The 13,576-nt window shown below is 42.0% G+C and overlaps 1 protein-coding gene across 2 annotated transcripts in view; it reads right to left on the bottom strand.

Annotated features, from left to right (window-relative positions):
- Positions 1-13,576, bottom strand: part of fars2 (phenylalanyl-tRNA synthetase 2, mitochondrial) — a 126,309-nt gene that overhangs the window by 14,205 nt on the left and 98,528 nt on the right. The window contains exon 10 of one of the 2 annotated variants that reach the window (XM_023949894.1): positions 4,168-4,231. The exons of the other annotated variant lie outside the window; for it this stretch is intronic. Within the exon in view, the coding sequence (XP_023805662.1) occupies positions 4,183-4,231 (49 nt within the window). The 3' untranslated portion in view covers positions 4,168-4,182. Of the gene's footprint in view, positions 1-4,167; positions 4,232-13,576 lie in introns of those variants that run through there. 2 annotated transcript variants of the gene reach the window in all.

Here is a 13,576-nt window from a genome sequence, read left to right as displayed (position 1 = left end):
ATTTCCCGAGGCCTTAAAAACTGCAGTTATTAAACCCCTCCTGAAGAAAAGCGGTCTTGATCCCACTGTACTGAATAATTACAGACCTATCTCTAATCTGCCATTTTTAGGAAAAGTCCTTGAAAAAGTTGTCTACCAACAGCTCACTGATTTTCTCTTATTAAACAATTCATGTGATATTTTCCAGCCAGGTTTTAGACCCCATCATAGCACAGAAACTGCTCTTATCAAGGTAACCAACGACATCCGCCTGAACACTGATGATGGCAAAGTCTCTGTCTTAATCCTGCTAGACCTGAGTGCTGCCTTTGATACTGTTGATCATGGGATCCTTTTGCACAGACTCCAAGACTGGGTTGGCATCTCTGGATCTGCCCTAAGTTGGCTCAAGTCTTATCTAGAAGACAGGAAATATTTTGTTGAAATTGGGAGTTGTGTCTCAGACTACATGGCCTTGAATTGTGGTGTGCCCCAGGGATCGATCCTGGGACCCCTTCTGTTCAACCTGTACATGCTGCCACTAGGGCAGTTAATACGCAGTAATAACATATCTTATCACAACTATGCAGATGATACTCAGATCTATGTGTCACTGACAACAGGTGAATATGGGCCGGTGGATTCACTCAGCCACTGCCTCCAACAGATCAGTGCGTGGATGCAGAACAACTTTCTCCAGCTAAACTCAGACAAGACCGAAGTTATTGTTTTTGGCCCACAGAAACAAAGAGAAATTGTCAGCAGCTACCTTCATTCTCTGTCTCTTAAACCCTCAAATCAAGTCAGAAATCTAGGGGTAATCATGGACTCTGACCTGAACTTTTACAGCCATATCAAGTCAGTAACATCAGCAGCATTTTACCATCTGAAAAACATTGCCAAAATCAAAAACATAGTGTCAAAGCCAGACCTGGAGATACTTATTCATGCATTTGTCTCCAGTAGGTTAGACTACTGTAACGGCCTGCTCACCGGCCTCTCCAAACGAGCCGTAAAACAGCTTCAGTACATCCAGAATGCTGCTGCTCGAGTCCTGACCAGAACCAGGAAGTATGATCACATTAGTCCTGTGCTCAGGTCTCTGCACTGGCTCCCTGTACCTCAAAGAATAGACTTCAAAGCAGCTTTGCTTGTGTACAAGTCTCTCCATGGCCGAGCACCAAAGTACATCTTTGACATGTTAGTGCCATATGAAACATCTCGTACTCTGAGGACCTCAGGGGCCGGCCTCCTGTTGATTCCCAGAGTCAGAACTAAACAAGGGGAATCAGCGTTTCAATATTCTGCAGCTAAAATCTGGAACAGCCTCCCTGAAGTCGTAAGACAGGCCTCTTCTGTGTTCATGTTCAAATCTAGACTTAAAACATTTCTGTTTAGCCGTGTATATGACTGAAAGGTCCTATCTGCACTTTTCTTTCCTTACATTCCTTTATTTTTGAATCAATTTTCAAATTTTTTCTTTTCTTTTAAAGTAAATTTTATGTTGATTATTTCTATGATGTATTGTGATTTTAATGCATTTTTCTGTTTTGTGAAGCACCTTGAATTACTTTGCTTATGAATTGTGCTATACAAATAAACTTGCCTTGCCTTGCCTTGCCTTGCCTCTTTTCTACAGAAGCGTGGCTGTGGGATCTGCTAGAAGACAACAGCTGAGTGGATTTAACTCTGGTGGAGCTGACCCCCCCCTCCACCAAACACGTCAACTCTTAAATCCTTGGCTTTACTCTGGTGGAGTCTTACGTTTTCAAACCAATGATTACCATGAAAGTTTTCCCGTTACTTAGAAAGAACTGTGGAGACAGACAGTGTTTCTGTGTTCTGACAAATGAAACAACAGGAAAAAACACAAAAAAAGAGCATTTTGTCAGGTCTGACAGTGATGTGCTGGAGGAACAAGAGAGATGTTACAAATGACCAAGTCCTGAAGCTCAACTCAAGTTCCAAGTCTTTGAGTGGAGGTCTAAAAGCCTTAGTCAAACTGCCCTTCAGGTGGATGCAGGCTGTCTGCGGGCGAAAAAGGGGCCAGCCTGTACGCGGCACAAAGGTGGCCTGCACAAAATATCATGGCAGTAGCCCTTCAGTGAGCCCAGGGAAAAAAGCTTATGTACATTTTTGCTACGGGCATGCTGACAGGCCGTAACGAACACTTATACAACATGTGAGGGTGAGTAAGGGTGTGGTGGGTGAGATGCAGGCGCGTCCGGGTACGGATTAGTCTTTTTTTAAACCCCACCAAATCCTATGCATTGTTCAAGGAGCCCAATGCTGTTCACATGATAAATGTGCACTCCTTGCATTCAACTTGACTTTTAGAAATGAGGAAATAAGAAAATCAGGGCGTAGTTTGTGTGAACGTCCTGAAGGCGTCCTAGGGGCAGTTATATCTTACCTACACACCCTGTGTGCGGCACTTATGTGCAGTCAGTAAGGGACAAATACTCGCACTTTACTAATGACAAGAGAACAGCATAAGGGCACCGTGCAACAGCATCTCCAGTACGCCATAAGTGACTGTAACTTCCATTATGGTAAATGGCGTATACCTATATAGCGCTTTTCTACCCTCTTTCAAAGGCCCAAAGCGCTTTACAGTCACAGACCCATTCACCCAGTCACACACACAGTCACACACACATTCACACACTGATGGCGGCTCCGCTGCCAAACACTGGCGCCAACCTCCCACCAGAGGCAAGGTGGGGTTCAAGGTGGGGTTCATACCATTTATAATGATATTACTTCTCTTTTTCCTGATGTAACATAATTGTGCACATATTTTACCTTTTGAGACTAACATCAAATTTTGCTAAGAAAATTTTTGAAACAGTGTTATGTTTATTTTACTGATATAGTATTATTTTTATTAATCATATACATGACTTTTATGAGTAACATAATCTGCATATACTTTGGATAAATTATCTGCATTTGCAATGTTGATTTCTAAAAGTTATTTTTTCCATAATAATTTAAGTAATTCATTTTTGTCATGTGCTTTATTGATACTTCGGGATTCTTAATTCTGTCTGATAAAAGCTAGGAACCGGATAATGATAAATCATGTAATAAAATGGTTACGGTATTACTGGGTGGGATTATATGAGTTCAATTCCTTCCACTCCCTTTTAAGCAATATTTATTCATAATATGTCTAATTATCCTAAGTTTGATTCGTCATTGTATGAATGGATAACTGATGATTGTTTTGTTGTTGTGTATTATTCTTATTTGATTGCATGAAATATTCCTTTTCAAATCAAAATCAAATCAAATGTGTGCGTAGATGTGGTTTTGTGTGTGCATATCCGGCGATTGGTGCGTACTATTTAAAGATTTGTATGTGTAGGAGTCAATTTGAATTTGTAGTTAGTCTTAAGCTGCTATAATTTCAAGTTGTGCTTGCGTGAATTGTATTTTGTACGTTTTTGATGTTGGAGTGTACATGTGAATGTGCAGTTGCAAGAACACACAGTTCCGCTCAAAATATATTATGAGTTACAAATCAAGAATTACACACTCACAAATCCAGTCCCAAATACAGTTGGGTGTCCAGAAGCCACATAGGTCCGGACAGATTCTCATTCAAACTGCTCTCTTTAAAATGTTTGTTTTCAGATTAAGACAACAGAACTTTTCGTTTTGTTTGATGGTGAAAAAACACTGCAATGGTATCTTACAGGAAAATGTAAAGTTATGTTTTTATGTACATGAACTAGCATGACAGCATACAGATAGAATATTATCATCTGGGATTTGGGATGTTAGAAGACTTTTGTAGTGGAAATTGAGGTAGTAGTTTGGTGGTTACCTTTGTCCAGTTCCTCTGTAGATCATACAATAAACTAAGAAAAGGAAAGTCAATCTTTAGCATCTTTAACTTTCACTACTTTCGGCATTCATCCACTCTCTCCTTTTGTGGGGGAATTAAATTAGTGGATTATGGTCAATATTTGTCCCCTAGTCTTTATATTTATCAGGACAAATGTTGGCACAAGAGCCTTCCTTCAAAGAGCCCTCATCCATCTCTCCTCTCTCTCTTAATCCCTCCATCCATCCACCCATCCTGACTATTTCTCCACTGGCCCAGAAAACAGCAGAAATCAATTAGCATTCTGTGAATTGGCTGTGATGTGTTCAAGTGCAGGGAAGGAGGCTCTCCACTCCAGTAATTCTCACCTCTCAGATCCTTCCTAATTGGGCTGGACAGTCAGACGGAGGTGAAGGAGAACTGGAGGAAGGAAGAGCAACTTTGAACCACCGACAAAAACTGAAACCCAGACTCTGCAGACTCTACAAATAAATGTTGACATGCATATTTGTGCACACAGACGTAATCTGTATGTGCAGGAAGATAAATGACCTGAACTCTTCTTAGAATTTCTGAAAATCTGCAAGTGAGAAAATGCAGCTTAAGTCATGGACGAGGTGGAAAAAGAATTCAAAAGCTCTATGGGTGCTATGCTACCGCAGCCACAACTACAACAAATTCAAATCTATTCATTCTAATGAAGGCATAAAAAAAACTTGATTGACGACTGAATAGACAGAGGCAAACAAACAGTTGGGTTTGTGGTTGAAAATGGATTTGGTAAAGACAAAATGTGTGGTTGGATAGAAGGATGGATGAAAAATGTTTGTGGATGGATGAAAATGGACATGACGCTGCAACAACCATCAGCACACTAGCACCCACTGACTTTAATAAGTGGAAGAATGAATACATGGATGAATGAATAAAAAGGTGAATGTACAGATGGATGAAATAGTGGAAAGACACAAAAATGGTGTATGAATAAACTGATGGATGGACAGAATAGCAAATAATGGACAGATGAAAGGATGGATAGATGGATGTATAAATGGTCAAATGGATGTCTGGATGAACAGATGGATAAAATAGATAGGAAAAATGAATAAATGATGGATGAATGAATAGAGAGATGGATGAATGGATGGATTAATGAATGAATGGCAGATGCATGGCTGTAATCATGGTTGGATAGGATGATGGATGAAATACTGAATGAATGGGTGGATGAATGAATGGATCGCAGACACAGTAGTATTCATGGTTGGATGGATGGGTGAAATATTGGATGGATGAATAAATGAATGTATAGATGGTTTAAAACCTGCTAAAAATAGAGAGGAATAGAAGGAGTGTTGTGAGCGCGCTCACAAAAAATTTCGTCCCAGAGATTCAAACACAGCTGTGAGCTGCAGAGCTGCATTGGGGATCAGCTTTGAGTCCACAGGACCTGTTAGTCAGCTTCAAACTTGGCCCAGAATGTGACCCCTGACCTTTCAAAGAAGCGAGGAGAACTGGGCCTGGAGGGAGCAGAGCTGCCTCTGCTTCTGCTCACCAGCACCAGATTGTGGGCTGAGTCCTGGCGGACTCTCCGGACCAGAGCCAGAGCTCCTGCACAGCCGGCTAACAGCTACAGAGCCGCTCTGACTAATTCATGCATATGTATTAATAGATCACAGGCAGCTCTCACCAGGCCTTCTCCGCTCAGAAAAAAAGGCCAGATAAACAAGAGAGAAGAGCTGTAGCGTCACTGCGTTCGCTGAAAGGCCCGCTTCGTTTGCATATCTGCCTCCCGGATTTGTTTGACTTTGCTTGGCTTTATTTATTCATTCGTTTTCCACACGTCTTTCCTGTCAGAGAAATCTAGCAGAAGACATCTTCAAATACTAGCTTTCCCTTGACCTTCTTGGAGCGTCATCACAACATGCAGCTCTGCTTTTCGAAACTTTAATCAACCTCTTGAAAGCCCAAGTCTGCATGAAAACCAGCTGCTGTCGCTGCAGCTCTGCTGAAACAGGAGTCTGAGTCTGACATGCAGATGCTGTCAGCTCAGGCAAAAAAAAAGGAAACAAAAATGCTCTTCATAAGTGACTCGCTGGAGATGAGCCATTCGCACGTGTTTAATGTTTTGTGAGAATACTAACTAGGACATGGTCTAAAGGTAAAACATCTGGTACATTTCTAATTGTAGAGGGAACAGCAGAGGTCCACTAATAGAACCCTGAGGAACTCTGTACTACAACAAGACTGTCGGATTTATGATCCCCATGGACATATCACAGCTCTTGCGTTTTAAGATAAGATCTGACCAAACTGGACGCTACCTGATAGTCCCACCAAATTCTCTAGCCTGTTGAGAAAAATGTGATGTTCCATGGGATCAAAATCTGCAGCACTGAAACTCAAGAGGACATGGCTGCAGACAACAAGATGGCGCCCAGACATCACTAACAGGAACTGTTTTTCCTACCAGACAGTAGATGAGGTCTGGTTGCTGGTGAGGACTCTGCTGAAGACACAGACTTTGTATTTGTAACCAGGGGCCTCATTTATAGAACTTTGCGTAGGATTTGTGTCAGAAGTGGCGTACGGATGAAACATAGGACGTGCGTACGCACAGAAATATTCGGATTTATAAAACCGTGCGCACGCACATCCTACGCATCTTTCCCTTAATAAATCACAACCAATTCTAAATGTAGCGCAGCTTTTGCGGCTTCATGACACGCCCATAGTTGCCCATAAATAGTCAGTGAAACGCCCACAAATGAATATTCATTGATTGCAAAACCATGGCAAACACAGAGAGGAAATGAAAAAAACGTAACTTCACTCAATGTGAAGTAGAAGTTATCGTTGGCGAGGTGGAAAAGAGAGAATGTTGTTTGGGGGGACAGTGTGGGCATTACTAATGCCAAAAAGCGACATGGGGGAACGGTGGCAGACGCCGTAAATGCTGTAGCCTCACAACCTCGGACCGTGGCCGAAATTAAAAAGAAATGGTCGGACATCAAAGTCGAGGCAAAAAAACGTCTGGCGCTGCATCGCCAGAGTGTGTCTGCCACGGGTGGGTGGGGGGTGGGGGGGGGGACTGGCGGCAATAATTGGGGAATCCCTTAGTGGAGTGGTGACTGAGGCGCAGGGGGACACGACGCGCCAGATGCACCGGGTGACACCCCCCCAAAAGCCCGCAGAGGTCCAACAGGACGGCTCGAGGAAGTCGGACCCGGCTCATAAGCCACTCGTCCTCGTTTGCCAGCAAGTCTTCTTGCTGTCTAAAGATACGTTCACTCCGGATTATTCCATTTACCACATCTTCTAAGAGTGCAAGATCAGCCATTGTGCGTCATTACGCATTGTGATGGGGCATTTTATTTCCATACATTTAATTACATCTGACAAGCTACAGATGTCGGTAATAATCGACGTGGAAATGGGAAATTGATCAGCGCAAATGTAATTTCTTGTTGCTTTCTGAATTGTTGAGACATACGCCAAACATGGTTTTATCAAAAATAAAACAAACTAAAGGCAAATGCATGAATACCATAATTCTGTAGCTTATGAAGAAATGTTTTAATATGAAAACAACTTTCCCCAGTGGACAATTAATACGTCTGTCTGTCTAATTGCACCTATATCTGCTCCGCCAGACGGACACATTGACGGGAATATCAGTTTGTACATTATTTCGTTCTGTTAACTATATTATTTATGAAGATGAATTGCATAACATGCCACTATTGCAGAACATTTTTCAAATTTCTTTCTGCAAATAAGTGTTCATTTGAATTTCTTTTTTTTTTTTTAAGAAAAAGGACATATTTATTAGTTTTTTAACTTCGGCTAATGGATGATATCATAGTTCAAAAGAAAGTGGGAAAAGAAGAGAAAAGTTGTATGAATGTTTCCAAATTATATTAAAATCCAGGGCACTCAATACAACCGCACTTTATAGCCTAGTCTTTTTTTTTTTTTTTACTTGTCCTGTCCAACAGCTTGGCAGACAGATGAGAGCTGAGGGCCTCTTGTGTTGGACATATTTTACTTTAACAATAGGGGTTATTAATTTTCAGACAAACCAGAGGTATGTCTGAATAAACCCCTTTTGTAATTGAGGCCAAACTTTATTAATTTCAACCATGTTTGAAAATCTTGGGTGTTGGACCGGACGGAAAAGGAAAGAAGGGAAGAAAAGGGAGGGATGTTAGAGAGAGAGGGGGGTAGGAGGGTGATAATAGGAGGGGAGGGGGGATAAGACCATGAAGCAGCATAAAGCAACAAGTTTACTGGTTGTTTATCATTACGGTACGGTTCAAATGTAGTACCAAAAGGGCGGGGCCTGTTCGCACACACTCAAATGTTATCAACACACCTGCTAGCTGCAAAAATGTCCACATGTCAACATGTACACAAAAAAGATAGTGTTCACACGCATACTTATGCCTTAAAACCAACTAGTGTGAAATATTTCAGTCATTAAACCATGCAAACTGTTAGTGCAAAGGTGAGCTAACACCTGTGATCAGGTGAGTGTTTATGTTCTCCAGGCCCACCCAGCCCAGGGGCCCCACCCCCAGAGGCGCCGACACTCCAGGCCCGGCACCACCCACCCCACACAGAGAGAGAGGAGCCAGAAAGCGTCGCTCCCCCCGGAGCATGCCCAAGCCCCCACCCCCCAAACGCCGGCCATAGAAGAGCTCTGGTCAGGCCTCGACGGGACCGAGGCAGCCAACCGGCCGGGGGCATTTTGACACTTTTTACTGCAAAAACTATGTGGAGAAACCCCCTGTATCTGCCTGCTGTTCGCAAAGTATACATGTTCCTTTTTAGTCTTGTTTGTAATGAACATATAACCTAGAGCAGGGGTGTCAAACATACGGCCTGCAGGCCGGGGCAACCGCCGATTGCCTCAGCGGAGACCCCGACCCGTCAACCCCCCCCGCCCCGAACCCTGTACGTTCATTTGAATTTCTGTTGTAGTTTTCGTTTGATTTTTTTGTTTGTTTCACTCCTGATCGATCAAACGGGTGTTCGTGTTGGCTGTTAATTGTAAGACTTGCCTTGTGAAGTCTTAATGTTATTTATGAGAGGCAGTATTGTCATTTTCACGTGTTTCTTCCTTCTGCCGACGGTGTCGCCGTTTCTCATTTCACCCGTTTTTGTGCGTACGCCTGGGTCAAAGCTTGCGTGACGGACCGCACATTTTCCCGTCAAGTTTGCTTTATATAAATATCAATTGTTGCGTAGAGAGTGGCATACGCCTTTTTTTGTGCGTACGCAACGTTTATAAATGAGGCCCCAGGAGTATCAAACTTCCAGATGTGAGTAAGTTATGGAGAATAGGAGAGATTTGCTCTGCATAAAATTTTGGTCAAAGATTCATGAAAGTCATCAAATCAAGCAGTAGCTGCAGCAAGAAAACTAGATCCTGTTTCTTCAAGTCATAATTTAAATGTGGCTCATACAGTGGTGTAGTGGTTAGCCCTCTTGCGTAACAATGAGAAGCCCCTGGTTCAAATCCCGACAGGGTTCTTTCTGTGTGGAGTTTGGCCGTTTTCCTCATGCATGAATGGTTTTTTCCTGGGCTCTCTGGCTTCCTCCCACAGTCCAAAAAATGCTCCATACTGTATGTTGATTGTTGTCTTTAATTGTCCCTGGGCTTGTTTATGAGTAAGGGGTCCTGCAATAAACGGACAATCTGTTCGGGGAATTTCCTGCCTTCACTCAGCGGTACCTGGGATAGGCCCCAGCAACCATATGACCCGAAAAGGTATTCAGTTATTTTAAATGTAAAAACATTATCACTAAAACACAAAGAGACTGTGAGATAGATCCAGGCATCAACATTATCTGTTCACTGATGGTATTTTTATGAGGTTTTTTCTGATTTTCGTTTTTGCTGATGACACAGGTTTCTATAAAATATGAAAAGCATTTTCTCGTTTATTCAGTACTTTTATTACTATTCTGTTAGTTTAGTTTGAAGAACATCCTTTACATTGAGCTTAAACTCTAGGTCAGGGGTGTCAAACTCATTTTGGTTCGGGGGCCACATTCAACCCGTCTGATCTCAAGTGGGCCGGACCAGTAGCGTAAAGGCAAAATAAAGCTTTATTCTTGTTTTTTTACTCAATTGGAAAACATGACTCAACCAACATGGTAGCCTAATCATTTCTTATTACACATTCATTAACAGAGGCCAATGGATCTTAAATGAAATTCATTTCACTTTAAAAAATATTGGTTTATTCAATTTTATACAGACGGAATATTTCAAATCTGACACTGAAGCAATCCTGATAACAAATTCAAGAGGGGCTACAGAAAAAAAATGAAACATCCTCCTAAAATGTAAACGTCCAAACGATGACAAAATTACACTAAATTAAACTTGCAACTATTGGGGACATAAGAGTTTGGAGTTAACCTCCTTTCTCTCCTCCAACTTCACCCGTCCATCAATTTCAGGATTCAGATCCTGTGCAGAAACACATTTACTGTGATTCAAGTGTGCAAAACACAATGAAATGTCCATTATTATTCATTATTATGAGAGTCTTTTCCTGGTTGCTGCCTGAATTTTGTGGCAACACCTGCCTTCTTCCTGACCTTCAATGCGGCCTCATCAGTGACCAGTTCACTCCAACATAGTCCAGCACAGTAACTGGAGAGCTGACTATGTCATCAGCTGTTGTTGTGTCCATCAACTCAAGAAACTCCACTGTGACGTCTCTTTAACACCTCTAATAAATATTTACAGTTATATGTGATGATGGTGCTTTCATCAATAGTGACTGAAAATACAATAAATGACTGGATTCCTTCATATGGCTGCCCATGTTTCCTCAGAGATGTTGTATTAATATTTCAGCATCTGAAAATGGTTTTGATGTTTGCTCCAACTTGTTTGCAATAACGTCGCTAGCTTTCACTGCTCCATCACTGACGTCACGGCTGCAGTAAATGCAGATGTCATTTTGTCAGTCCAGCTAATAGTTGGTAATTTTTTTTTTTTTTTAACTGCAAATGGTGAAACTTTTCCTTATGGTGAGTCTCATAGTGGAGCTGAATGTTATATTCTTTCAGCACTGCAACCTGTTGATGACATACCAAGCATGCAGGTTTGCATTCAGCTCCGTGAACAAATAAAACGCTTTCCATTTTCCTGGAAAGCTCAGCATTTCACTTCAACCTTTTTTTTTTTGACAAGATTTTAGTCATTAAGGTGTCACTACTGATCATTCTTATAGCAACGAAACAATTAGGTTAGGTTTCGTTTTTGGCACATGCAGAGTTATGTTGTTTCACCTGTTTAGCTTTTCCTTTGCTCCCCCTAGTGGCGGAATTGCGCATTTTGTTTATTTCTATTAAAAATCATAACTCGCCACAGGAATGGACTAGAAACTTGCTTTCTTTTCTAAACATCCTTATGATTTTTAATTTTCATGTGTGGACCGGACTAAACCATCTAGCGGGCCTGATACGGCCCGCAGGCCGTATATTTGACACCCCTGCTCTAGGTTATATGTTCATTACAAACAAGACTAAAAAGGAACACGTATACTTTGCGAACAGCAGGCAGATAGAGGGGGTTTCTCCACATAGTTTTTGCAGTAAAAAGTGTCAAAATGTCCAACTGTCACCATAAACTCTGTCTTTTTTAAACAGAATGCTTCAGATCTGAGCAGATTTCTAAACCCTAATGAAAAGGTTGTGTGTGACTCTCTCTGAAAGCAGTCAGCTGCGGTTTCAAAGATGCAGCGGTTTTTGTGTCATGTCAGCTGTCAAACAGGTCGATGAGATTTTACCTCAAAGGTCACGAAAGAAGCAAAATAAATAAAATCAGCAGAGGCATAATGACAAGTGAGCAGGATGATAATAGAGGGAGGAAAGAAGGATCCTTCCCTCCAACTCTCTCAGCCCTCTGGGCATCCTGTTCTTCCTCCTCCAGAGAGAAGTGGAGGAGTGTAGAGGAAGAGGAGGAGGACTGTGAATTATTAACCACTCTGTCACTGTAGCAGGGCAGCCTGTCTGTCAGAGGAGGAACCGACAGGCAGAAAGTTTGCAGAGGAGAAACAAACTCCCTCTGATCACCTCACTGGAGTCCAGGTTCTGCAGACTGAACTGTCTTTGAGGAGCTGGAGGTCCAGCTTCTTTTTCATTGGTTCAGTTTTTTACCACATTAAATTAGCCAAACAGAACCAGGTTTGCTTCAGAAGAACCTCAACATGTTGGGGGAGGCGGCTTTACTACAAGACCAGCTGTGGTTCAAAGAAGTTCAGGACCTTATGAGGTCCTCCTGGCAGATCCTGAGAGCCTGTGATCACAGCATCTGCAGCAAACTCCGGCTGTTCAGTGAACAACATGAGGAGGAGGTTAGAGTTCAACCTGCAGGGAGGACCAAGCAGAAGCTGAAAACGTTGCCCTCCAAACCTTCTATTTGGATAAATCCTGTGGCATTCGACTTGACCCGGAACATAAAGAAACGGGTCGATTGAGAATTTTATTAAACCAAAGTGAGAAAGTTCCAGGAAAATGAAGGCAGAATAGCAGAAGAAATCCATGTTTGACCACAGGAACATGTATGGAAACAAATGAAGAAATCCATCTGTGGGGCACGGAGGAGGGGGTGTCATGGTTTAAGGGCTGCTTAAGTAAAGAGTGTCATGACCACAAAAGAATAAAAGAGTCTCTTCTAAAAATAGCATGATGAGGATAATAAAGAAGGTTTTAACCCTTTAACACCTGGAGATGTTGCTGGCAACGCCTACATAACGCCCTCTTTGAGCTACCATAAATTATTGACTGTTTACGTATCCAGCATGAATCAGCTGCTCCTGGCGGGGAGTAAAGCCACTTTTGATATCAGTTTTGCACTGATATGCAACAGATCACTAACGTAAAGTGTTGTATTACAGCACAAGGCTGTTCTTCTCTGAGAGAGAATGACTTTAACTGTGTAAACGGTTGAAGAGTTAAATAATGTAAACACTGTAGATAAAGCTCTGGTGTTAAAGGGTTAAATGATAGAAAACTTGATACAAATGATGTAATTTAAAGAAACAGAGAGAGAGGAAACATTTCAAAAAGCAAGTTTTGCCTTTGCATCTTAATTTCTGCCAAAGATGCAACTTCACTTCCTAAAGTCAGTTCAGATGAAACTTCAGAACCTTTTTCAATCTGATGATCATGCCTCACGATTTTCAGAGTCATCAGATCAAATGTGACAGAGTCGGCCTCGTGGCTGAGAGGTCCATGTGCACGTTTGTGACTTCGCCTACCGTCCATCTGTTAGAGGAGCCGTGATGAGTGTTCAGCGTGACTCAGACATGCACTGAACGCCCCTCTGCTGTCTGTGACGGGCTCTTCAGCACGCCCTGCTCATCTGAAGGGACGAGGACCACAGAAGAAAGACATTCTGCTTCTTTAGAAGCCTTAAATAAACCACTCAGAGCCAAAATAAACTACAAACTAATGCCGCAAAACAAAGGAAGAAAAAAACGAAACCACCTCAAAATGGAATTCAGATGTAGTATTTATTTATACACACAGATTCACACAAGCCAGTTAAAAGTTGGTGTTCATTGGATTTACAGTGTTTATTAGGATCTGCACATGTTTAACTTTATTGGTCTGAGGGGCAAAAGTTTAAAAACCAATCAAATCTGAAGCCAGGTCAGTTCACCAAGTCATTCTGTTTCCTTTTGATTTTTTGTGTGCAGGTTGGGTGTAGGGCTCCGCCCCCTCTCCTGTCATTCCTGG

The sequence above is a fragment of the Oryzias latipes genome, chromosome 20, assembly GCF_002234675.1.
Source record: "Oryzias latipes chromosome 20, ASM223467v1".
Classification (NCBI taxonomy): domain Eukaryota; kingdom Metazoa; phylum Chordata; class Actinopteri; order Beloniformes; family Adrianichthyidae; genus Oryzias; species Oryzias latipes.
This window is presented reverse-complemented; position numbering and strand designations above follow the sequence as displayed.